Raw genomic sequence first — 27,749 nt, forward strand, 5'->3', positions numbered from 1 at the left:
CTAACACAGTTTCACGGTGTGTTAGACCATGGATTAAACTTACACCGGAATATCCCTTTAATGTACTTAGTTACATTCCATCTCTGCCTCTGATCATTAGATGAAAACTAGCTTTAGTCCCCCGGTTCATCCCTTTGTGCTCCATCAGTGTTCATGTAAAATGGCACAGTTATCAAACACAGTGGAGCAGGTGAGGCCAACTAAACTGACACATCCTGTTCGTGATGCCTTTACCTCATCTGTTTGTGGCAGTTACACTCATCGTCACTGTCATCGTTAAAGGAATGAAAACACGGGCGACTTTTATAATGACTTTTCATTAAGTGACATGTTAACGGCAGCCGGGTTTGAATTTGAATGCTCTGCTAATATAAGACTCGTATTAAGGCTCATCACAAGTGCTGCTCTGGAGAAACTGCAGCGTGTGATTGCAGCACGTGAGCGCCGCGTCACATCGTCCCTGACAATGGAATGTGATGGCACTTCAAGTCTCAATCGCATTTGCTCGCTCTTTTCATGTAATATGACAATATTGCAATCAGCGGCTATTATCTCGAGCCAATCAGGGGCCGTCGCCGGTTACATCAGCGCTCTGTGTGTTCCATCCAGCCGTCGATAGAAAACAAAATTAGAGCGAAGTCCTCTAATCAGAGACGCTTTCCTGCTAGCAGGAGGAAATGCTCTGCTAATTGTTTACAAATTCCATTAGATCTGATGGGAGAAGATTGTTTGTGATGTGGCTCGCGGTAATGACATGTGGTGTCGTTTCCTCCATCACGCTGGTGCGAGCGACGCTGATGAGTGTGAGAGCGGGAGCGGCTGAGCTGAAAGACAGCGGTGCAGTGGGCAAATTTTGGAAGCCATCGGCGAAGATAACAACGGGAGCGCGGTGTCAATCAATGCCACTCTATGTAAAGAAGGCTCATAAAAGGCAGATACATTGGAGTGTAGATTAGACACGGATTTGCTTGCGAAACACAGGCCCAAAGAAAGGAGCCCTTTATCGACGCTGCTTTTATCTGGTTTGGCCATCTGAGCGAGTCGTGCAGGGCTGCAGGAACCAGCCCGGCGGCTGCGTGGCACGCACTGCTGAACAATTAACTGCGGCATTTCACACCGATGTGATAAAACGAGAGATGACCTGGACTGTCTCTATGTAAGATGGCCATTCAAAGTCAAATGTGGGATCTTAGTCACAGGCCGTGGACAGAAACTGTTGAGCGAGAAGAGCCGCAACATCCATCGGAACAATATTTTCTCCTCCTCATGACGGGTGAAAGTCTGGTGTCCGGTTTTTGATTCACACAAACTGCACAAGTGCATTCTGAAACGTGACCATTATGAAGTAAAAACAATGGTCTTTATTTGTATCAAACATGGACAAACATTTACACACTTTCTCCTTTACAGCTCAGTGAATGCAAAGACAAGGTACACACAGTTTACTGCTTGTTTATGTATTCTTTCGATTCCTCGCTGCATGGTGCTTATGGAACGCATTTATTTATTATTTACTATTATTATTGACGTCGTTTTCCTGCAGCGATCGAGCATCCCATCCCAAAGGACGCTTCACAGTACACATGTCAAAACACTCACCATACATCCACGTCTCTCCGCAACATGTGTTTTGAATGCAAAATGTGCTCCTTTGGGCAAAAAAAAAATCAGTGTAAGAGAAACGGGATTCTTATGTTAGCTTCTCGTTTTCCCCTTCTCTAGCGGGGCTTCACGTAAACACAGGTTCGATTAGCACGAAGGCACGGTAAAGAACGTCTCAGTGCAGTGTCACAACAAAGGGGTACAGTTTAAAAGCAAAAAAAAAAACCAAACAGATACAGTTATCAACAAAGTGTAAACAGCTCAAACAGGTCTTTATCAAAAACAGTCATCGAAAACTACAGTTAAAACTCGACATTTGCATACAACTTCAAAGAAAAAACACATTAAATTAATGAAATCGTCACTTCTCTGACTCCCTCCATCCTCTCGCGTTCCTGCCGAACTTGTAAACCAGTCTGCGTCCGTCCACTCGCTCTAGGATCTCTCTTTTGTAGTAATATCTGCAACGGAGCGACAGAAGAACCGGCTGGTAAACTCAATTCAGAATGACTTTTTGTGATGCAGTCTGAAAACTCGAGTTGTATCTGGTCATATTCTCTTTCAGGGCCGGCATGTCGGATGAATACTGTCTGAATCAGATTAATAACAACAATTTTAGTGTTTTCTTTTTTTTTTTTTCCCTCTCAAAGAACATGTCTGATAAATATGCTCCGAATGAGATGAATTACAACTATTTGTGTCTGGTGGAATAAAAACACGGACGGACACCTTGGCTAGAAAAAGTCCCTAACACACTCATTCCTCCAGTAAGAATAATGTCTGCTAAAAACAAGTATCCAGCCGCTCCAGCAAGGCCTTTTTTTATGTCTTCAGTAGGAGCCAATGGAGCCACAGACAGGGTGCTGTCAGACAGGTTGAACATGGAGTACAGCATGGCTGGTTTCGGCTTTTTCCATAGGATTTGTTGACAATAACACAGTTATAGAGTGTTTGTTATCATACGTAAATGAATATTTCTATTCCACTACAGTGACATACATGAGTTGTGTTCCCCTTCCAATGAGCATGAGTACGAAACTGAACTGTATGACTATGCATTTGTTAAAGGAAGCGTGTTGGATTATCAGGGTTAGGGTTAGGCGTTAACCCAGGCGTTCACATTTGTATGTGTGAAGGCTTTTATGTTTATGACCTGACTTCAATAAAGGAATGTAGTGGAGCGGCGGTAGAGTTAGACGACAAGGCTGGCAAGCCAATGACCGCAGTTCAAGACTAAGTTCAGACATCTGTAGGAATGACACCAGGGGATATTTAAAAGCGACCTGAGGGCAATTTTCAGCCGTAGTTGTGGAGACTAAAATCGGATGTTTGCGGTGATCGAAGTATTTTAAGGCAAGGCACGATGCTTCCCTAACCCCGACCAAGTTGTTTTCGTACCTAAACTTAGCCAGAATATAAGCTCAGTGTTGTATCAACATGTAATCGATAATTGAGCCTAAAGAAACAGAAAGTTGCAATGGAGAAAAAATGTTGGGTTTCAACACAAATATGGTTTGCAGAAACTTCATCGCCAGCATTTATTCTGCTGATTGGTTTGGCCTGCTACATATTGCTTTTTTTAATCAGATTACTCTACAACAGAGAGGAGCTATCAATTACTCTTCTACCTTTTTGATTCAATGTGTTCATCTACTGGATGATCGATAACTTTATCAGTAGAGGTAAAAGTTGCCCCTCTCATCTGTCGTGCGGCCGATATCTTTCCGCTCCAAATACTTTTTTAAATTTCCTCCAAGTTCAATCCCATAAACTCAAATGAAAGGGAAACTGAATTAGTCGGGTTGTTACTCCTTTGCTTTTGTTATTCATAACAGAGAGTGTCTGTTTGGTGATGCCATCAAGCTGCAAATTCTTCCGCTGCACCACACTAAAAAGAAAATCAGCTTTGTGGTCACAGTGACAATACCTTCGGGCACATTTGTGCAGTTCCCAGCGGTTTTTGCACCACAATGAAATTAAGCCCATTTGATGAGCTCATTTGGATGTAAAGCTGTGACTGTTGCAGGGGCCAGGAAGATTTTCACAGGAGAAGGCCGTTTGGGAGTAAAGCAGAAAACACGCAGCGGCTCAAGAATGACTCCATTTTAGGCAATCGGTGATTGTAAGTGGTAGTTGACCGGTTTTGATGTGTAACTTTTGATGGTGTCAAGCGTGGAGGCGGGGTTGTTTCAAAGCACATTTCAGAGCCGCTGCAGTCGGTGCAGTGTGAAACTTCTCGCACATCACATCACATCGCAGATTTTATAAGCTGATACCAAACTGTGCATGTAGGATGCATTCTGTACTGAATGTGCAGGAACTTTATTTTCCGCGGCCAGGTTTCACTCCCTCCGAGGGTAAAGTGAAAACAGAAGCTGAGTAACAGCCAACATGATAACATTTAGCAACCGCAGTCGCTGCTGCACACAGTGAACAGTAGTGAAATCAAAGACACCCAAGTGTCGTAATTGTCTTGGTAGCGCGTTACAAAATGATTCACAAAAATGTGAGCAGCTACTGATGCGGGAGGAAGGAGTAAAACTGGAATGACTTGATAGTCAGTAGGTTGTTAATGTGGACTATAATGACGGGAAACTTGAGATACTATCGTAACGAATCATTAGGTGACGAATAGCTCGTTAATAACTGTAGATCAACAGACTAACTACTTTCTTCATGAGCTGTTTCCTGATGAACTATGAATCACCTGCTGAGTTGCAAAAACCAGTGCTGAGTCATTAATCACTAACTTTTTCATCATTAGTAACTCTTTTTGTGTACTTCAAAGTAATGTCAGAGGCATCATTCAAAGTTATTCTTGAACAATTCATGAATGAGGAAAGGTCAGCATGTCGATTCACAGACATTTATGAACTAACCGTTACCTAAGGATTCATAGTATCTCCTGCTCTGTTCTCCAGTTGGTCATCATTATCTACTATAGTGTCCTTGAATCACAATTATTTCTATCTATTTATTAACCATCAAGTTGTTTCTGATTCATTCTTTACTCGCTCCTTAGTAACTACTCAACATGTTGGGGTTTATATTGCTTAAGTCTCGAACTTGCCTTTGTTATCAAATCTCAATTTAAATGAATACTTTTTGGAGATGAAAAATTGCTTTCCCAGTTATTGATAGCTCCCTTTCTGGTTTTCGTATTTATGTAGCCACGTGTATGATAGCTGTTAACGTACCTCATCGCCCGACTTAGTTTCTCGTAGGTCATGCTGCTGTTATTCTTCTTCTTGCCCCATAACTGTGCCACCGCCTCAGACTTCAGGAAGCGAAAAACCCCCTCTGTCCGATCCTCCCACTTGATCAGCCCCGGGTTTCGCTCTGGGTTCAGCAGAATGTCCCTGATGAACTCCCACAAGTGGGTCCCCCGCGGGTCTGCGAGCAAAGAGAGCACTTTAAATGGGAGGATCAGGTAAAAAAACGTAACACAGTTGTACCAAAAGGTCAGTTTAAAATCTTGATTACAAAGTTGTCTGCTCATGTGTGCAATTGTTTTTAACCGTGTTGTGTTGTTTATTTTCTCGTTTATCATTTTATGTGTATTTATTCTGCTATAAAAATGAGGCATTTAAATAAAGACTGAATGAATGAATATCACAACATAAATGCTCCTCTAATATGTAAACATGTGTCAACTTTACTTACTGTGTTTTTTGACCTGATGAGGACGACTGAATGTCCTTTTGATATCTAAAAGAGAGAAATCAAATTATTATTGAATACTTTTATCAATATTATTTCATTTTCAGGTAACACTTGGTTTTAAATGGCACCCTAACATAAGTTAAAATGTGTTGCAATCATCATAACCAACATTAACAAATGATCAATTCAGATTTAGCAAACAGTGATTGTTGGTTACTAACCCAACATCACTCGCAGCCTTACAATGAACAGTTGCTCAGTAAATGTTTAATATAGCATTTCACTATCTTTGTTAACAATTAATTAACTATTCACTAAAGTAACATTAACTTTAAATAACTATTCGGGGCCCAATTAAAATCCAGAAAGTGCGATCGTGTTGTGTTGCGCATGTTATGAATTCCTCACCAGGGCTAGAAGGGGTCGGAGAGGCAACAGGTGCGAGGGGGTGGATCGAGGAATCGTAGATTTCTGAGTTAAAGAAGGAGAAAAATAATCAAAGTTAACATTTCAGTCATTTCTGAGACATGAATCGATTTTTTTTAATTGAGCTGTGATAGAAACAACGCGGCAGATTGTTTGCTTACAGTACCTCCAGGTGAGTAGCTGACATCCGGAAATGGGCAGGAGAAGTCTACTGCAAAGAGGGAAGCGAAAGGACACAGCGATAAGTGTGATTTATCTGAACAACCGTGGCCGAGACTGACGGTGTTAGCTTTGTTATTTTTTTGTTTTGTTTCGATTGGGAGATTCTTACATTCTGGCTTGAGCTCCAGTTGCCCTATATCCACATGGTACTGCCCTGCGCAGGGGTGAGACGGAAAAAGGAAGTAAATTATCGTCACAAATCAGCGAAATCTGTTCGTAATATTTGCAGATTGATCGTTCACTTTCACATCCATGATGAGACATCAAACAGCTATGGAGCTAACCCTTGCCCGCAATATTCAAAGCATCTTTAGAGCCACAAATTGCACGTTTGAGGGTGAAAAGGATCGTTGTAACACATGCGCAGATCCTGTTTTATAGCTCATAATCAGGACGGTGCTGTTTTCGGTGCCAGCAAAGCCGAAACATTTACTATTTTTATAACAGTGGAAGGTAAAAGGAGTAAAAAGATTGGCCGAATGATTACCTACTGTCTTTTTTGTTGTTGCCAATTTTCAACAGGAAGCAACATGTGCAATTAAATCAAAACTTGATAACCGCTGACACAAACAATTCCCCAATGGTCTTTTTTCTGCCGATTATCCATAGCTATCACAAACAGGTGACTATATTATTTGATACCTGAAAATGTAACACCTTGTCCCAGTAAAACAAAGCTGTTTTTTTTTTCTTAGGAGCAAGTAAGAACAATAGCGGCGCTGTGCTCGGGTATGGTTATCTTTGGCGTATTGAATGGAGGTTAAACCTGTTGTGCTTGGTTTTCCCGTCGCCACTTTTGTGTTGAGATGCCAGCGACCACATACTGTAGCACAGGAACACCATGCATCGTGTATTTCTTCAAGTTTCTTTCGTTTAAAAGTAATGGTTCGAAGTGAGGAGCCTCTGACAACAACCCCTCAGACTCTGATCAAAAAAATAGATAGTTTCTCAGCTACATCCCCTCTGTGCTTTGTTAAGAGACCCGCTCTACCAAGAGCAAACAACAAATCCATCATCTCCTTCGCTTTGAGCAGCCGCTCGCCTCCCTCCACAGCACCATGCGGTGTGACCCCTGACCGGCTCTGTGATCCCTCCTCAACAACACTTCAGCGAGAATCCATTCCAGACGCACTCAAATCAGCCAGCTTCTCTTTTATTGAGACTAATCAACCCTCCCCCCCCTTCAATCCCCTCTCAGACTTTCAGACGCACCGCCCCACTTGAGCTCTGTGATGCTGTGGTAGAGAATGTGTCCCACGCTGCCGGCAGCACGGATGAAGTCCTGGTAGCTCAGGCTACAGAGCTGATGGCCGTCCATGTCAAAGTTTTGGAAGGGAATGCTGGAGGCATCGATCTGGTGCATGTCCATGACCTGCTGCAGCCACTCCCACACCTGGTACTTAGTCCAGAACTGAGGCTGGGAGTCACGAGGCCACAGGCGGCTCGTGTAACCAGACATCACCATCGGAACTGGGGACAGACGTCAATGATTGCGTATGAAAACATTGTAAAAACCGCACTCGGCATCAGTGAATTAACTCTGTTTGTCAATGAACGCGCTTCTGATGAGGGAAACATGAATTCCTCTACTGAAGGTATTTGTCAATAATTAATCTGCAGAGCAGTTTACTCAAAGAGCTGCTGAGCTATTTCTCAGTCGGGAATCCCTGATTCATGCCCTGTGTTTCAAAGCCCTTTGGCTCAATAGGTGAGCAATACATCAGCTGCTAATTGTCAAATGATTTTCATTTTACACTGCAGTCTCAAAACCAGTGAGAGGTGAACTCTATCGCTGAATATAAAGCAATCAGACTCCTTCAGCAGAAAAAAAATGTCATATTTCCTCAACGATATTATTCAGACAATTGAATTAGCTGATTTACGTCATGAGCCTCACCATCAGGGTAGGAGTTAGCAGGGCCCCAGGTTGTGGTCAGCTGGCTGTCCAGGGTGGTGGATGAAGTTATACTCATATTGAAGCTGCTGCACGCTGATGTACCATGGCCCAGGGGCTGAGGCAGGAGAGGAGGAATTCACTGTATGGATAAATCAAAAAGAAGTCATATTTTTTTTACGGACTGAGGGCATCCTGAGACACAAAGAGCAGCAATGCTTATCACATTTCCATGGATACACCTAAAAAAATGATCAGGAATTACAATAATATATCAAACAAGTTAAGTTTGTTGAATTCAAATGAATGTTTATGCTCATTAAAAGCTACAGTTCTTAACATTTTCATCAAATCCAACCCTATTTTTGATATTTTGAAGTCATGGGTGACATTTTTTACATTTCTTTTCTTCATTTACTGACATTCAGTTATAATTTCTCTATACAGCAGTTTAGTCCGCCACTCCTGCATTGGATTCAGAAGGAGGGATTCACTGGAGAACAATGCATGCATGTAATCCAGCTCACAGGGGGTGGCTGAGTAAAAGCATGCGAGTACACTTTTAAACAGCGCTTCAACTCTTTACTCAAGTTTTTTTTTCTTCGATACACTAACGCGCCTTTTAATTTGCTACACTTGCCGTGACTGCTGAGGAGTTGTCAGCTGCATGGAAGAAAAAGAAGAAGCACCACCTGTTCTTTCGATGATGGAGCAAAAAACAAAGGCAGCTTTCACATCTGGATTTACTTTTTTTTTTTTCGATCAAATTGTAAATAAGTGCTTGCTTTGCCTCTGGAAAAGGGCCTTCGCTTTCTGTCCTCCCTGAGCACAATGAAGCGAGCTGCACATGGGTGAAAGTGCAGTTGGCTGACTCACATTAGCTTCATTGATTTTTCATGTGTAACATTAATCGATAGCGTTGCTGTGAGCATTTGGGCGCTTAAATTGGTCTACTTTAGACCGCAGTTAACTTGAAGGTAGCCTGATAGCAACTTTAAAAAATAACATATTTACAATTGCGATTACTAAACATTTCAAACTTTAAACTTTTAAAATGGAAGGCAACTTGTACTTTGAGTATTTTCATTGACCAGGTACGTTTTAACTGACGTTTCATTTTCACTTCTACTTGAGCCATTTTTAATGGGCGTAATTGTACTTCTACCTCAGTATAAACTTTCAGTGTTCTCTACTCACCACTGCCAGCACCATATAATCTCATCACCTTGGCTTTTATTGTTTGCTGTCATTACACCGTAACAGAGTCGTTTCTTTCTACTAATGCAAAAGTGATCTGTTAAGGAGCTGCTCGGAGAAAATAGATACCGATTATTAATAAATGTCTGAGTTTTAAAGATCTAAAATTGTTTATCTCGTCATGCTTGGTGAACCATTGGAGGGCACACAAAAAAAAAAAAAACAGAAGCACAAAGGAATTCTGTGTCCGTACAGTTTATGGGTTGTGTAAGCTTTTCCATTAACGTGGGTCAGTTTGGGTTTTATGTTTTAGTGGGAACTCATTTGCATGTTCGGAGTGTAAAACCTCCGTTTGATCTGTTTGCCTGTTCGCTAATCACACTGTTTGTTTTGGACTGCTTGTCGTGCCTTTGCCTCAGCGAAACGCTCAAAATGCCTTGAGTAACAGAAACCAACGCGCCGCTGCCGTTCGACCTACTGATGTTATCATATTAGCCGCACTGATTTTACATAATTACGACTGCTTATTCCACTGTGAGCTGACTGAGCGTTTGGTGCGCGCTCCGCTCCCTTCTCATTCCTCACGCTCACGGCCGGCATTCAAGGCTTTTCAGTGCTGTCCTTACATCGAGGTGAATGAAGGCATTTTTCAGACCTAACTGCGAGTGTATTTGCATCCCATGTAAATAAAGCGTGCAGGATTTCAGCGGCTCCACTGTTTTGAGGACTGTTGCACATGCACGGTAGCTGAGTCATGTTTGATGCCGTTCACTGCCAATAACCGGTTTTACGTATCTGTGTGGGAGCTACATGGAAATCGATTCTGAATGAGACTTGAATAACTCCAGACTTTTAACCTGACCCAACCTTTCATCTGCTCTTGGTTTACACCTTTATGGTAGGTTATAAACAAATTTACGGCAAGCCCTGTGACACATTTTTACTGTAAATACCTCGCTGGCAGCCAAACACACCTGTGGCATCGAACCAGGTCGCAGGATCGCCTCAAAAGATCAGGCACTCCAGCTTCACAACAACCTAAGGTTAAGATACCCGAGCGGCAGATAGGTGAAACTTGCCCTCATGCCAAGGTGGATTAGTGCCTCGGCTGACAATCTGCCATGCTGTGTTAACCCCCACTGCTGTTTACAAGTGCCAAGCAAGTCTCTTACCAACAAAGCAGCAAGTAGTTTGTGTCAGTGCAAAGTCACGTAGCTTAAAAAAAAACTGAAGACACAGTTACAGTAAGTGATCAAAATCCTGTTGGCTGAGTCATAATGGAAAAATCACTTCGCAGTAAGCCTAAGACAAAGTCCGAAGTGAGAAGTGAGTCAGCTGTCTCCTGACTGTGGGTTTCATTTAAGTCACAGAGGCTTTATCACAACATTGATCCTAACTCAGTTTGAGGTTTTTCTCTTTCAGCTCCCTCCAGTTTTGCTTTATTTTCCCACTTCTCCAACCTGCTGTAACCGAGGTTGATTCCACAGCATTAGATATGCAACCTCTCTGCGACACCATCGCCTGAAACGGAGTGCGGAGGCGCAGTGTTGACAGTGTGAAAGTGTGCTGAGAAATTGCGAGTGCAGCGGGAACACATTAAAGTAAACGTGCTACCGCGCGCAGAATCTTCACACCACATTTACCAGGCGCTCTCCTGGTAAATGTGGGCAAAGAAAATACCCAGTTGAGGGTGAATTTGCTCTACTCAAGGATACATCTTCAAAGTTGTCACCGTCTTTAATGTGTCTAGTTTTTCCTTGAAAACGTCAGATGCTGCTTCACACAATCAGACTTTTACCATCCTAACATTGGCACGTCTCTACGGTTGAAGATTGTTGCGACAACACCAAAACAAGTCTGAGATAGCTGGAGGTCTAAAGCCACTGTGGGGAAACAAGAAATCTATCTATACCTGAGAAACTCTCTTTTCCCCCATTAAGCAGACACCCTGAACACAACAGGTTAAAAGGCCATATAAAGCATCTTAAAAATATATATTAACATTTAGTAAACAAGAGAGGATTTAACAGCATTAACACACATTCAGTTGCCCTCAGTTCGATCACACTGGCCTCAGATTTTGAAAAACACAGCTGGTTGCCCGTCACCAGTATGGCAGCCTACCAGAACAGCAGAATGGGGTCCAAACCGGGCCTCGATAGACGTCTCACGCAGAATCCACTCAAAACACAGCTGAACAGAGATCAACACAGCTTCCAATCCCGCTGGAGGACGGGTGTTCACAGTGAGTCCCGTCAGCTTCCCAAATCTTTGAATTAACAGCAGAGAGCATGCAGACACACACTGGGTGCTGCTCCTCCACAATGGGTGTTTTATCCTCCCAACTTCCTTATCCAGCTTCAATTGGCTACCTGTCCAGGTTCATACCAGGCAGGTATTTGCATAATGCACACCCACACACACACACACACACACACATTACCACACACACACAACACCAAACATTACTTTTTATATTCCCCACTGGCACTGCTCCATCTCACTTGCTCTCTCAAACACACGCTCACTAGAGCAGAAAAGCACACACTTGTGAGGACACACACACACACACACACACACACAGAGACACAGACACAGACACACACAGACGTGGATTCAAACGAACTCACAACCCCATGGAGGGAATGTTAAATTGCTGAAAGTCATTGTTCATACAGTTGCTCAAAATAGTGTTTAACCTTTAGAGAAAATTTCCCCTGTGTCATTATGTTGCACAACATTTGTTTTCCTTATTTCATCATGATGAACGAGGCGCTGAAGGAGCCCTGAGAGGATTTTCTTTCCCTTTTGAAAGTCGTTGGAACCGCACGGAGGAGAAATATCAGCGACTGTGAGCCTGAAGAGACTGTGAGAAAAAAAAAAAAAAAAAAAAAATGCCGCGACCCGGGTTACACATTTACAAATGTCTCTCGTTTCGTCAACACAGAGGCTCGTTTCAGCTCTGAATTTGCAAACTAAATCCGCGCGCCTGTTTGACGGGATACTATTTAGGCCAGGCTCACTTTAGCCTCACCTACATCATGGAGGACCTCACACCGTCAGAGTCGTATCAAACTTTGATCAGCTCTTAAAATAGCTTCTGCCGGCACGCTGTGATCCACAGGTGCCTGATTGGAGACTGACTGGTGGCGCGCGCCCCCAGAATTCCGGCGAGCGTCGAACAACAAGGGCAGGAGTGGGTAATCAAAAGCTTTGTGATCGCGTCTGAATTCTCTCCCATCGCTCACATACGCTGAACTACTTTCCTGCCAGGGTTCGCGCAGCATGCGGCAGGATGAGCCGTCTTTGAAGAGGACAATCGGATCCATAAGCGACGCGTTACACTGAGCGAAGCCGCTGTTATCCGAAAGATAAAATCGCACCTCTGCTCAGATGAGCCGTGGCGCGCTGCAGCAGCAGCAGCACATAAAGACGGCGAATGTGAAGGTGATTTCTTTCTTTTTTTTTTGTCCTTTGCAAATTCCTCAAAACATGTTTGTCCTGTTTTCCCGTGTTTCAGCCGAATGCACAGAACGCCTTTCTTCAGAATCCAAACCAGACAAACAAACATACATGCAGATGTAAATGTATCAAAAATGTGTTTTTTTTTTTTTTTTTATTGAACTGTTGTTGCCCCACGCTGATGACAATCAGAGAGAGTTCAAAACATTCTATTTTTTGCTCGACGCCAATTAGGGTTTGGGGCAAAACGTAACATGTTTGATCTGAGATCTAAATGTGAGCCGTAGCCTTGTACCGCTACAATACCTCTTGGGACCAGAGGCGCTCACAGTAGCATGTTGATAATTGAAGTGACTTTGAGCGGGGTTGATCTGTGTAACAGGCTGAAGCCGGGAGAAGTCTGTCAGAAAGTGTGTCAGGTTTCTCGCTCTCGCAGCTTCTTCCGGCAGAGTCGCGTGGAGGGGAAACGAAAGGCGATGCCCGACAAATAAACGTAGCTGTTGCTCTTATATTACTCGTTATCACATTGATGTGTCGGGCCACGTGATCACATATAACTACCACAAATGTAATTATTTAAGCGGCTCAATACACACCAGTGGCCTTTCTTCACCCGGTGATATCAACACACCGTCTTAGTTCTGTGCTCACTCTCACTCTGTGTGTGTGTGTGTGTGTGTGTGACTTGGCCTCCTGCCCACAGCTCAGCCTCAGAGGTAATGAGGGAGTTCAGTGTTAGCATGATTATCTCTGAGAGCTCCCCTCATCTCCACCGTGCAGGCCGGATGGCTCTGGTCCTAATGTTAAAAACCCACCACTCCTGATCTCCCTGCAACTCTGTGACACCGCGCTTCCTTGCATGGGTTATAAGTCGTCCTCTGGCCCTCCCCGCAGCCCGTCCGCTGCCCATTTGTAACACAGGTGCTATTTTCTGGATTTTTTTATTCATTTATTTATTTTTTTTCTGCAGCAGTTTCCCATCCTCTTTTTAAAGGGTAAAGTGCCTCCAGGGTGTAATTTGGGACCTAAGCCGCCGTGGTGCCGTCCCCGTTGCGAACGCCTGACCAGCTTTTATTGCAGTGTGATTAATACGCCCATCAGCGGTGAACTCGAGTCGCACACACTCCTCATGACGGCCAACAGTACGGCCCCGCTTCTCGCCTTCTTTTTCTTCTTCTTTTTTTTTTTTTTGTTCTTCCTCTGTCACACTTTTTTTTTTTTTTTTTTCTTCCCCTCCCCTCCGTGTCACAAGGAGAGCAGTATTTGGCATCTCATTTCATGGATCTTCGTTCTGCTTTTTTCAGGGTGGATGTGGGTCGACATATGCAGAAGTCCACTGGGGGAATAGCAAAAGGCAGAGACAGAGTGGGAGAGATCAAAGTCTGTCATATCAACTCCGCTCCGTGTGAGTCAGCCTACCAACATCTTGAGAGGCGGTGAAGACATCCTCCCAGACACAAGAAAATGTCATCAAATCGCTGGCATTACAGACAGTGTCATCTATTTTTAAATAGGGAGTCAAGTGGAGGCTTATGTCACCCTCCAATAATAGCACGCCACTGATCCATCTATAAAGAGGCTTATAACTTGCTTAGTGGCGCTGTGAAATGTTAATGCTTTATTTGAGGATGCGGTCAAAAGTTTCCCTTTGACAGGAAAGGCTGTCAAAGCTGTCAGTCAGAAGAAACAGACGAGACAGGAGGAGGGGTACAGTCTGCACGCTCTAATGAACAGGAACTTATTAGCGGGAGTATGTCTATTACTGTCCCACTTGCCTCCCCTCTTTTCATTAGCTGCTTATCACGCCCGTTAGTGTCTTCTTCAATACTTCACATTTTGATTAGCATATGATCCGAGGGGGGAAAGAAGGAGAAAAAAAATCATTTTATTAGTGTCAATTACTGCTGCGAAATGACAATTTCACCGCCTAAACCGTAATTTTTACGTTTCCTCCTTGTCAAAGAACAACGGATGTGTAATTACAGTAATGAGAAGTGCAACAGACAAAAAAAAAAAAAAAATTGAATTATTCACAATCCTTCCTTCCTGTTCTTTTTGAACTCCGCCGTGTCTGTTTTCGCTCGACATCCGGCTCGGGCTCGTATCGATCACGCCGCGCGGAGAACAAGTGTTCTGGCGGCGCGTCTCGCAAGTGCCACACTCAGGTGCTCAAAACGTGCCGTCGGATGATGTGAAAAGAAAAAGAAGAAATACCTTTCCACCTGCACAGTGGCCACAAGCTTGAGTGCACACTCCACGAGGCAGGGTGCAGGTCTGCCCTCCGCCCGTAGGTGACACTGTTGTCTCACATACCGCTGGGAGCTCTGAGAGCAAGGTTATGTGATGAGTGAGCAACGGTGGCGTGACGTGAAAATGTGAAGGCGATGAAACAAGCTCCCTGACAGTTACTGACTACAATGCCACGGAGGGGGCCGCTAATATAGGTTACAATAACCTACATACGCTATCTCTACCAACTCCTGAGGGATGTATCACGGAGAGGTAAAGGGCCCACAGTATCAGGCGTTTTACGGCAAAAACACACAGTTTTATTCGATTCATTTCAGTGAGGGTATAGTGTGCGTTTGGGCTGCGGCGGTACAACCCTGCAGCTTATTGCCGCAATGCCTGAAATGGCTTGAATGAGGCCTATAGGAAGGATACATGAGAGGGAGACATGAAGGACAAGAAGGAAAGACTCAAAGGAGTGCAGTTTGTTTTGACATGCTGTACTGTGAGCTTGCCTCGGAGAGTGACAGTCGCTTTTCTTTCAATTAACACATGTCAGAGTTTGGACCACCAGCAAAGGTCTTCGCGGGCATCACCGGCTGCTCGTCTTTCAGTCTGCTAACTACCGCAGGTACAATACATCGATGTAACTGCCTCGCTTTTAAAACAAGACACTGAAAGGCTGCAACCTCCAGACTGAATGTCGTGTAGAAGAACAAAAAAGGTAAAAAAAAAAAGATCCCCACTCGTCCCCAAGGGAAGTCCTGTTTTCTTCCTCCATCATCAAAGCTCAGGTCCTCCACCAGAGGCCTGGAAGCTTTAGGGTGCTGCACAGTTTCTCAGGTGTTCCAAGGACTCTTGTGTCCAAGTGTGGGGTTCACGGCCCCCAAGTGCTTCCACATTACCACAGGGACCACTGTTGCTTTCATTCTCCACATCTTCTCCATCTCCAGCTTCTCGCGTTCCCTCTTATGGATGTTGTTGTCGCTTGGGATTTCTAAATCTGTCATCGCTGCCGTCCATCTGATGATTCTCACCACAACTGTGTCCGGTTAGTTAGCCATCACCAGTTTGTCGGCCCGTATCTCGCGGTCCCACCTCAACCTCGGGGCTTCTAGCCCATGCTCGGCATACATGTTCCTGTACACTATGTCAGTAACTTGGCTCTCCATGTACGCCCTGCCTACCTGCATCTTACAATCCGCTGTTATGTGGCGGATTGTCTCAGGGGCATCTTCGTGCAGCCTGCATCTGGAGTCCTGCCTGGTGTGGTAGACCCTGGCCTCAATCGATCTTGTGCTGAGTGCCTGTTCCTGTATGTATGTATATATATATATATATATATATATGTATGAGAAGTGCTCAACTTTGCAGCTACATCCAGCTTTATAAAGTAGAACTCCAACAGTGACTGAGCTTTTCATTTCCCAACTTCATTGTGTGGTTTCCTCTTATTCCTCTCATCTCTCTCTCTGTATCCTCACACTGTATGACATTAAATTGCTTAAATGGTTGTTAAAATGTTGCGTAAAGTGAGATTTACATGTCTTATTTTGAATTATAAAGCAGGTCTAGGTGCCCTATAAATAATATGACATCATAACGCTCAATCCACAGAGACGCATACAGTCCATATTTAGAAACTGTGCCTTCAAAAGAGCAGAGAGCCATCCGGACTTCGCCCCCCTTGGGTCGTGATGACTTAATTATACAGTCGCCGCCCTCAGACACTCACTCACCAAAAACACTGCACATGGTGGTGATGGTGGTGGGGGGGTATATGCTCAGTCCTGTGAGAGCTGACCAGTCAGAGCAGACTGGGCTGTTTTTTAAGAAAGAATAAACCTGACACAAGGAATAATATAGGACCTTTAAATGAGTTGAGACGATTGATACGACATCTCATATCTCTCGGTTGAATATGAAGATACAGTTAGCAGGCTAATAGTTTAGCTTACGGGAAACAGCTAGCCTGGCTCCACCCAAAGGTAACACGGGAGAGTGGCTGAGACAAACACCATTCACCCTAGACACCATCAACTTGATTTTGCAGCTGTTATTTTAAAGGAGTCATCACCCGGAAATCGCAATTTCTCCCCCGTAAATCATGCATATTGTTGTTGGACCTCTGTTGAAACTTGCCTGAAAAGCTGAAGTTTGAAAGTGGCTTATTTTTTTCGCTTTGGCTCTTTCTGAACAGGAATAGCACACAATAGTGCGCGTTCCTAAAGCACGAGATTTTGACTCTGCTCCTGTGATGACGTTACCACAGGAGGCTACTTGCATATAAAGCATCGGCTCACAGCCGTCCTCAGCCAGAGTGAGCAGGCCGAATCTGCTTATTTCTGTCATTTTCACGCCATACATCGTGACCGCCAGCATTAAAACTCAGGTCTTACATGTAAAACACGAGTGTGAAAAGTAAGAAGGAAAAAAAAGAATTTACCATTCAGAGACATCCTGCTGTAAACGTGTCTCTTCCACCGTCTCTGCCTCTTCACTCTCCCGTTCGGGTTCCGACTCCGGCTCGTACATAAATGCCTGAATTCCGTAAGGTTCGTCATTTAGTGTGTGCGCCATGACAGGGGGCTGTTTATGTTTTGGAGTCCGTGTGTGCATGCAGGCTCGCCCCCCATTCCGGCTCTGTCCTTCCTGCAGCCAATCAACGTGCGCCTCATTACATATTAATACAATGCACATCCGGACCGGTCAAAACCTCGCGCATAATCTCGCGTGAGAAAGTCGCGGTATGAAAAAGTGTCAGAACAAGCTCTCTGTTTGATTTTTTTTATTATTTTTTTTCCAATAAGTTTTAAGAATTGATCCAAAGCGATCCAAGAGGGACTGGATATGTAAAAAAACAGGTGATGACTCCTTTAAGGCAAGTAGTGTGAAAACAGGTAATTCTAATGACATGTTCGAAAGCTAGTGGGAAGAAGTGTAAACATATCTAATCCCACCCCCTCTTCATTAATCTTTAGCTAATAATTGAGCATAGGCTTCCTTATTTAATCATTTGTTATGAATACATACATAAATAAATACATAAATACATGAATAAATAGGTTATATATGGTAATACATACAGACATACACATATATATATAATGTATAACCAAAACATATACGAAATTTAAAAAAAAAATCTGTTCTTGACGCTGTCTTCCATACTGTTTGTCTGATGTATCTTTCATATAACGCAATTATTTTATGTGACCAAAGTCCATTAGCACTCGGAGCCGCACCAGAAGAACAGCAGGGGAACAATTCCAGCTGGAAATAGAAATGTCTTTTCACGTAGCTGAACTTCACATCCTTTCCGTCTTTTACATTTAAAACATAACTGTCTGAACACGGAGAGCAACACTGAACTGTTGTGGGCTTTCTAATGAATATGTTACTGTTAAGAAGTGGCTGACAACCGCTCGCTCTCATCCTCCATTAACATTTCATTGTGGGGTTTTTAAACTGCTGTGGCTGAAGTGCTTCGGCTAAAAAAAAAAAAAAAAAAAAAGATAAGAGCCCTCAACTCATTTGAATCTCAGAACAATCGAAGATAGGAAGTCAAATTATTCTGCAACTTGACATAATAACTGCAATTACGCACGTCAAAGAGGTGTTCTGATTTTCATTGGGTATTCATTGTTGATATTAATTTACTTACCATTCACATCAGCCAGTAGCTGTAGTGGTGTTTATTTCATCTATGTTCTCAGGTGTCTTATTGTTATAAATAATGTTTGACATAATTAACATCTGAGAGATTTTGTAGACAAATAAATAAGTCCTAAAATCCACAAATCCTTTGATATTGGGCTTTATTTGCGCAACCTAAGATTATATCCATCTCACACTAATTGCTTCGCCGTAGTGGAGACTTCTCCGAAAAGTACATCAAACCCCCCAAAAAAAGAAGGATTTGCATTTTTGAAACACATAAAAGACCAGAAGATTTAAGGGGCCGAGACGCTGATCAGTAAAAACATGACTTAATCCGGATAGACAACCTGCGAGACACGTAATAACATATCTATCCTGAGTAACCGCAGTGCCAGTTTTCTACGCAGGAGTGAGTTCAGATGCATGAACAGCGGCGCTCTGGAGTGTGTGCTTTTATTATTTGGGTGAAATGGGTGCTGAGGAGAGAGTGACAGGGGAGCAGGCATAAAAGTGCACGAGCTTTTTCTGTCTGCGTAATTAGTCGGGCGTTGCTTATGGGTATAGCGGTTGCTATGGAAACGTAACCCCCCCCCCCCCCCCCACACACACACACACACACTCGGTGCAGTTTGTCTGCAATCAAGACCTGGCTGAAATGTGACGCGTGTGACTGCGTTTGGAAAAAAAAAACAGAAAAGAAAGACCAGTTGTTGAACCAGAGCGACACGTGAGTACCAACTTTAAAGGTTGAGCCATACTGTCAGCTAACTACAGTGCAGGCGGGGGGCTGATACGCTGGTCTTAGTGAATTAGCTGTAGCGCCGAGCCGTCAACCTTTTCCTGAAATTACTAGATGCCCCCGACTGTGTTCATATGATTCCGGTAGTGTGATAATTCTGTGAAACTGCATGTCGGAGGGCAGATTCATCAATTTCGACCCCCACCCCCTGCTGAGCTAAAAGCTGCCGCCATACACTGTAGGCTAATATATGGCAGTTTTGCACACTTCACAGGTGAAAATGCACTCAGGGAAAATATTATAAATCAGGCAACAGCAGGCTCCCATGATAATGAGGTGTAATAGTTGTAGTTCGTCATGTTTTCGTGGCGGGGGGAAAAAAGTGAGGAGCGTGACTTTTGGATATTGTGCGAAATTGAGCTGCTGTTTATCATATTTTCGGGGAAATCTGTTTCCTTGCGGGACCCTTACTCCCATCTGGGGGACCAGAAAGCCGCAAGTTTAAAGAATAGGGTTCAGATTCTCTGTTGGGTAAGAGCAGGAGTTATTAGTTGCCGTTATTGTTCGAACTGCCAAGTGGCTGTCAAGCGATGCCTTCAGAGTCCGACTTCAATATAGGAGATAAGGGACAAAATCCACACTGCAATAATGCAATTCTGAAGTTTGGTTGAAGCTAATAAGACTTCAGTAGTCTGAGTGTACAAATTCTCAAAGTTATGGTCTTTTTAGTGTGAAATTGTCTCTTTGTGCCGCCGCAGCTCAGGGAGGAGACCCAGCCGCGGCTCGCACAGAGATAATGACTACGGAAGATACTCAATTTGATCGGAAGTCAGACTGTTAAAGCCACGTTTACGCGTCGGTTGAACTTTTGGGTTTTTTTTATTTTTATAGCAGAACAAGAACTGCAGATCTAGCTCGCCGCCTCACGCTTCAGAGTCACGCAAGGAAGGGAAACTTCGAAAGGAGAATGTTGTCGTCATGGCAGAAAAAGCGTGATTGAAGTATGGCCAAAGTGAGGCGACTAAAACATGGTGTCACGTTTAGGGGAAAGGTTGTGGTTAGGGAAAAACAAGGGAACAGGTATGTGCATGAACTTGGCTCTCCGCTCACGCGACCTCTACAACCTGTTACTTATACTTTTTTCCTTTCCTGCAGGCTCTAACGTTTCACATACACCTGCTGACAGGAAATGTTTTGTCGTGTATGACTCACACGGGAGATACCGTTTTTTTTTAAAAATGATTTATAACTCGTTTCTCCGGTAAAGACAAAATGCATTTCTTCCCGTGAAGTTTACCACCACTGCTCTATAAATAAAATGATAATCTACCAGGTGAAAGTCGCAGTATTCCCCAATAATAGAACTAATTATATGAGTTTTGTCTCTTATCTGTGTTGCGGTACTGTAGTCCATCAAGGCTCATTAAGAATCAATTAGAAGAAGTGCGAGGGTGGCTGCGGACGGCACCCGGCGCGACTTTTTTGCGGGGAAACAAACAAACAAACAACGAACAACGGATTCATTAATGAGCCCACCGTTGGTTTTCCATTCACTATTACTTAATGACGCGTGACTGGGCTCTGCCGCTTCACCATGTCTCAGACCAAACTCCTGGATCCTCGTAAACAAACGAGAAAAGACCGTCGTCGCACCGGACCGGGATTACTATTCATCACAAGCGATGCATCAGTGTCTGCTTTTTGCCGGCCTATTCCCGTAAGCAAGCGGCCAGAGATGGATGATGGAGTGAAAGGTGGACGGAAAGTGTTTTGCGGAGGGATAAAAAGGACACGGGGAAAAACACACATTTGGTTTTCTCGAAGTGACTAATGTCTGAGCCCTCCAGCCCGCCATCCGCACCTTCACCCTTCTTTTTTGTCTGGCTCTCCCTCTCCGTCTCTCTCTCTCTCCCTCTCTCTCTCCTTCCATTATGAATTAATAGGTTCTCAGCGGGGAAATTTAAACTGTAATTTGAAAGCTTTTCTGAACAACTTTGACAGTCTGAAAGTGGCACACCGCGCCACCTGCGGAGCGAACGAGCGAACGGGGGGGAAAGAGAAGGAGGATGTGAGAAGCTGTATGGAAAGCGGTGAGCGAGCGAGGGGAGGAGAGCGACAATTAGCATTCCTGAGGCTCTATGTGTAACTAATTATGTGCGAGCATTGTGACAGGGAGGCTGTTGAGTGCAGTAATGGGATCCCTGCTGCTTAATGAACATGTCACAAGCTTTTTGTCTGAGCTGAAGGAAGGAGACGGCGCTTGATGACCAGTGGGCCTCGCGTGTGCGTCGCATGTGTTTCTTGTGCATATCGTGTACACAAGCCTGCAGAAGTTTGGACAACATGGAGACGGCGGGGATTCTCCCCCGCTTACATCATTAACATTCAACATATTGTTTAAGTGTTGCACAGTTACGCACTTATTCCTGCTTTCAGGCTCCTACACTATGAATATCTTACACTTGTTAATAGTACGTTACTACACACTGAAATCATGGAGCTTTTTTCATAAAGAGTTGTGCACATCGCTCAGCCTGTGCGGAAGATGTCCAAGGAGAAGCTTTCACGCCGCTTTATATGGATCTAAATCTTGATTTTGATGTCTTCAGACACTTTCAGACTCACAGTTTTTTCCCTTTATGAATAATGATTGAATGTGAATAATCATGATTTTTCAAAAAGGCCCCCCTTAGCTGTCTTGATTGATAATGGTTGCAGCATTTGCATGCACAATACCGTTAGATAGGAGGACTCCAGCCATTTGGTTTCTGGGATCACCTACGTGGCAGTTAGAGGCCGAAACTGAGAAAACAAAGCCAGAACTGAATCTGGTCATTCTAGAAATACCTCAACAGCTATAGAATTGGATGTGCTAACTTTCCCTCTAGCACCAGTGGCAGGTCGCGGTTTTCACTTGCCTGTGAAATATCTCAGCATTTACTCGACAGATTGGCAAAACATGTTTTCACAGGTAGTCATTCTTCCCAGTCAGTGTATGATGGCTTTGGTGGTTCCCTCTACAGCACCAACACAAGGTTGACATTTGTCTATTGGATGGATTTCCTTGACAGGCGTTCAGTGTCCTACTTGCTGTGCAACTTTGCTGTTTCCCTGAGTAGCTCCATCATCAAGTCAACATTTAAGTCCAATACTTTAGTTCACAAACCAAAAACTTGATGATATATCCAGGGATAAGTGCTAATAAGTAATCATTAGCATGCTAACACTAAACCCTGGAAACTTAAACTTAAACTGATGAACCTACATACAGTTAAATTTCCAATTTCCTTCGAGTTAAGTGAGTTTTAGCTCATAGTTTAGCGTAGCTGCCTACAGCTTTACTCTTCTGGCTGTTTTCTATAAAAGAAAATCTCTAACACCCACTGCGATGTCTTTGCTTGGCACCGAACAAGCAGATAGATTCAGTTAGCTAGCTGCTGTAGCTAGCTGGCAAACACAGTGGAGCTTTTAGACGTTTCCATCAGGCATCAATCAAATGAGAGTGAACACATGACTTACATTAGCCACAGGGCCAGAAATACACCCTGAGTGGATGATAATCAGTGTTTCCTCCAGTATTTTCTGAGACTGTGGCACTGGGGGGGGGGGGGGGGGGGGCATCATAATGTAATATTTTTACTTATGTCATAGGCTACTTAGGGAATTTAGGGAATGCTCTCACACAGCCATCATGAACTCCCCTGCATGGGCTTGGAATGAAGATTCATGTTGTAAAGAAATATTTTTATTATTTGTTTTAAGAGAGGAGTTATCCAAGTCAGAGTCCTGCACGGGTGAAACATAATGTACTGTGTCGGACACAGATGTGGATCGGGTCGGACGCCTGAAGAGGCGGGTCGGGTTTTACGATTGCCATTTTCAAGGCGTCACTTATCATCAGTCATTATTAGCGACACAAATGATAAGCATTTATATTTCATATGAGCTCATTAATGCGTGCTTGTGCCCTCCCAGAACTCCCATTCCCCACGCTGGCTTACTTTCACTTTTAAAAATTGCGTCCGTCCAATTTTCCTTCGGACGTCGGCATCAATTTATTTTTTGGCTCGGGTACGGAATGTAATTTGTGCTACTGTCGGAAAACGGGTCGGATGCAGTTATAAGTATGGCAGGTTCGGGCGGGTTTGCAAAATAAGACCCGTGCAGGACTCTGCTCTAAGTGACCATTTTAATCCTCTAGCTAATTATCAAGCTAAATATCCAACATGCTAGTTAACGTCAAAGACTGTGGTGGAAGACGACGGTAAAATATTTCCTTTCTCTAACACTAGATTTATTTATGCCTGAATTTTTAAGGTGTGGCGGCTTTTATTTTGCCGTGGCGGAACGCCACAGTCAATTACATGTAGAGGAAACCCTGATAATGTTTCCCTAGAACTGCTGTTATGACATGTCAATGTTGTGTTTACAGCTAATTTCTGCTGCCCCCAAGTGGCCGAAGAAATATTGCATCTGTAATACTTTTTTCAGCCTCTCTTTTTTTAAAATTCTCATCAACAAGAGGTCATTTATTCCATTCTTACAGATGCAACGGTGCTTTGCTTAAAAGCAATAAGCAAGTCTTCATGTTCAAGTGTAAAACTATAAAAAATAGAAATAATCATCAAGCATATGTTCTCAGTTATATTCTCATATTTATTCCAAAATCCAAGCCAAGAGAAATATACCTTTTCTATATAATATCATACATTAAATGACATGCTGTGCGAGTCAATGCCACTTCAAACGTCGCCCCTGAGGTTTAAGTGGCGAAGGGGATACGCCGCTAATCTACATTTCCAAAGTTTGACAAGTCACCCTTTCAGGTAAAATACACACAATGTAGAGAAACTCCCTCAAATACAATTAAGTCGCCATAATCACTTTCTCGAGACGACAGTGAGAAGCGGAAGATTAATGGTGTGGAAGGCGCTGCGAGGGAGGGGACGTATTCTTCACCATCTCGCCCCTCTCGCTCACTTCCTTTCAGCCCCCCGTCCTTTTGAACAGCTGAAAAGTCTGAGATACATTATTGGAGCTAATCAGAGTCGAATGAGGAAAGCGCTGAGGTGAGACAGCAGAAATTACCTCCCTCCTCAGCCTGCCTGTTCTCCGTGCCCTCTTTCACTGAGCCTCTGTCCACATGTTCTCATGAGGAATGAAGGTGGAGGAATGGAGGGTGGAGGGCGGGGGGGACGATGGCGCAGCTGAGGTGTAGTCATAGAGCTGCGACCATCGCGCCCCCGAAGTCAAGAAGGTGATGAAATAATTCTCTAATACAATGAAGCGAAGATGAAAAGAAATGAAGGTTACAATAGAGGGTGATTAAGACTTAATAGCATTTATTTTCTCCCCTTTGTTGTCCAGATGGTGGCAGTTCTAACCAACACACCACAGAGGGTTCAGAATTTACTTTAATCTCTGGTCTGGTACAACATCCCCTCACATAATGATGAAACATGACACAGTCAACTTTATAGCGGCTTCAATCCACAATTATGTTCGGCTACGTGGGTGTCGTGTCTCGTCTGCGCCGAGCTGAAAATGGATCACAGCCTCCTCGCGGTCGGGGGTGGATGTCCAGAGGTAGTGCAGCGATGACAGGTGGGAAATAATTGAGCCTGCGCCCTCGGCGGATTCCTTACGTGGAGGCTCGGTGCCAGGCCACACACACATCCTACTTGCTTACGGTAAAAACGCTGAGATTTCCTCTTTATCGCATCCATCACAACAGCAGTCTGAGAGAATCTTAATTTCCTCATTCCTTTCTTCGAGGTGTGTTTTCCGCGTTCCCTTCAGGTGCGTGTTGCCGTCTCAACAGAGGCCCTCTGATGCTTTCTGGGAATAATAAGCACAGTGAGACCTGAGCTGTAAAACTGGAAAAAGTGCTGAGCTTCATTCTGAAATCTGATCACAGAGAGGTTAGAGAAAGGACATTTATATATAGATAATTTAAAGACCCTCTCCTGACAGCAGTAGTGGAGGAAGTCTTCACATCCTAAAGGTACAATACGTAAAAACTGATCAGCTATTGAAATAATACACCACACAAATAGGGGGTTAGCATGTCACTAAAGAAACCACTAACTGCTGCTAACTGCAGCTGCCGTTACCTAGTTAGCTCAGTTAGCCGTGTAGCTAGAGGCCCTACCAGCGGACACTGTGCGCTCACACTGCTAGCACCGGAGCCTAAAGCAACTTGGGCTAACTGGTTAGCATGCTAACTTCAGCAACTACAAGTTAATAAATGCAACAATGTTTGACTTAACACATTTTTTTTATTCTGTCGATAATATTGTTTGTGAAAGTAAATGTGTCTTTGTTTTTAAGTGAAATTCTTACATAGTGCACCTGTAAGTAAAATATGGACTACAACCTAAAAATACTCAAGTCATCCATCATTTCATCCAATCAAATGTCCAATGTGCTGGCTATAAATTGAAAATGAAGGCTGAATAGGAACTGAAGTAACTGTAAAAGCAAGACTATCAGAAAAAATGTATACTGGATGTCATATATAACATTAAAACACCATATAACTGTTATCGTCAGTTGAGGTGGAGATATTCTGTAAAGGACCGCAGCTGATGATCATTTCCGAGGATTTATCTGCTGAATGTTTTCCCTTTCCATCAACTGACTGATTTGATTGGGAAAATATCATAATATTGTGAAAAATGCTGTCACCGTCACCCAGAGTACCCAAAGTGACGCCTTCACAGTGTTTGTTTTGTCAGACCAACAGCCCAAACCTCAAAATTATATTATACAAGTATTCATTTTTTTTCCATGACAAATTTCTAAACTACTATCAAAATAATATCCAATTAATTTCCTCTCGGCTGCACTTACATTTCACGTCGTGTGCAAGAATCCGAACTTGTAAAGCAACTAGTAACTGAAGCTGTCACGTGAATGTGGTAATGTAAAAAGTGCAATATGTCCCTGTGGAAAAAGGCATGAGAACAGTGCAAGTACCTCAAATTTGTACCTGACTAAATGTCTCTAGTTGCCGTCCTCCACTGGCTCACAGCAGGGGGTCTGAACCCGAGTAAAAATGGAGCAACTTCAAATGATTGTTCGTCTTTTAGTTCTGGCTCCTCGGTGAATACAGTTTATCGATGGACATTATGTGACTGCCGGGAGGTTTTTTTGTTACCACGGAGAAGTAGAGACTCTCAACCACACCTTAATGTTACACAAACAAACAGCGTTGCCCTGCGACACTTGCACCAGTACATCACCTCCTCAGCATCTGTCGCCTCAGTGGATGATCACCGGGTTTAACAAAGCCGTGACAGCCTCCCTGCCCATCCTCGTCGTCCCTGCTGGCGGACCACTTCTCCCGCTGTCCTCTTGCATTATCTCTTTGCGCGTGGCACTCCTAGCCTACGGACGGACGAGAGGGCTTAAAAGGTTCATTAGGATTTATTTTTGTTCATTTTGTGGTGTGCCTATGGAGTGTTGCGGTGCCTTCCGCAGCAGGACTGACCCTGCGGTTCAAACGCTCTAACAGCCCATAAACAGAGACAAGGCCTGCAGATGACAACCTGCCACCGCCCGGGCTCCGTCATCTGCAGCTCACCAGGCCTTTTTAAATAGGTGTCTGGGGTGTCATCGTCTCTGAGGGCTGCCTTATGGGGAGGTGTATAATAAAACCAAGACTATAAACCTGAGTGTAAGTGGCACAGCCTTGCCTGTGGCTCATGCAGCAACTTTTGAACAGCAAGCAGCAGATTGTGGGCTGTGTTAGTTGTATGAGAGAGGAAGAGAGAGCGAGAGAGAGAAGGGTGGAGAGTGAGACAGGATGAGAGAGAAGCGATGAAAGAGGCTTTATGACATTAAGATATGAAGGCAGTAAATCAGCATTAATGTCAGACTGACGGATTCTCTGCACATTCCTCGCGCACGCTCATGTTTTTCTTTCGTACCCCGTGTGGTAGATTACCACGGCGCTTGACGGTGTGTGCATCATCATGCGCATTCAGGGGGCTTGACGTGTGAATGAAATCTCTGTTAAATTTGCTCCACACAGAAGCTCACGTATCTTCAGCCCCCTTTTTAAGGCCGCCTGCACGAGGCCGGACGACTTCTGTCTCGTGGCTCTGCGTGAAAAAGGTGCAAACACAGAAACCAGCCGCCTTAAGCGGCTGCGTAAAAAAGGGTGAAGCGGCAGGGCGGTGTTTTCGAAAAAAAGCATTTCATGACTGCATCTGCTGGTGGGCCGTCACGATAGTTCGATCAGGGGAGAGTCTTAATTCCTTCGGGTGAAGATTTTATTGTCGTGTGTCCCAAGAGAAGGAGAACGTCTTTGGGCGGTCGGACTCCATCGCTATGAAGGATATTTTTGGGGAGGCGATGAAGCTGTGCATATGGCGTCTAGACGCTGGTGGTGGTGGTGGTGGTGGTGGATTCTGGTGAGTAGAACCTTGCCACTGGATGAAGAGCTGGAGGAGGATGCGGGTGGAGGAGGGTCGCGCGAATGCCCCTAAATGACAGCTGACGGCTGAGAGGAGAGCGGTTTTAAGTTTGACAGCAGAGACGTGATTGGCTGATTGGTTGAATGGAGAGAGAGCACATGAAGAAACGCCCATGGAGGGGGAGAGAGGTGAATGAAACGATAGTCCTTCTGATTGAACTTCATCTCTAGGCTTA

At 44.0% G+C, this 27,749-nt stretch overlaps 1 protein-coding gene across 2 annotated transcripts; it reads right to left on the minus strand.

The window, feature by feature from the left end:
• Positions 1–1,341: 1,341 nt before the first annotated feature.
• Positions 1,342–12,057, minus strand: ehf (ets homologous factor). 2 transcript variants are annotated; one of them, XM_030424933.1, is made up of 9 exons: positions 12,039–12,057; positions 7,811–7,949; positions 7,126–7,383; positions 6,023–6,067; positions 5,858–5,902; positions 5,674–5,736; positions 5,266–5,310; positions 4,800–4,995; positions 1,342–2,063 (listed from the first exon to the last, which is right to left on the minus strand). In XM_030424933.1, the coding sequence occupies exons 2-9, from the start codon at positions 7,884–7,886 to the stop codon at positions 1,964–1,966; spliced, it is 828 nt and encodes a 275-aa protein (XP_030280793.1). In that variant the 5' UTR covers positions 7,887–7,949; positions 12,039–12,057; the 3' UTR covers positions 1,342–1,963. The 2 variants fall into 2 exon arrangements, with proteins under 2 accessions (XP_030280793.1, XP_030280792.1); XM_030424932.1 differs by lacking the exon at positions 12,039–12,057 and adding an exon at positions 11,129–11,313.
• Between the last annotated feature and the right edge of the window lie 15,692 nt (positions 12,058–27,749).

Source organism: Sparus aurata, chromosome 8 (assembly GCF_900880675.1).
Source record: "Sparus aurata chromosome 8, fSpaAur1.1, whole genome shotgun sequence".
Lineage (NCBI taxonomy): Eukaryota > Metazoa > Chordata > Actinopteri > Spariformes > Sparidae > Sparus > Sparus aurata.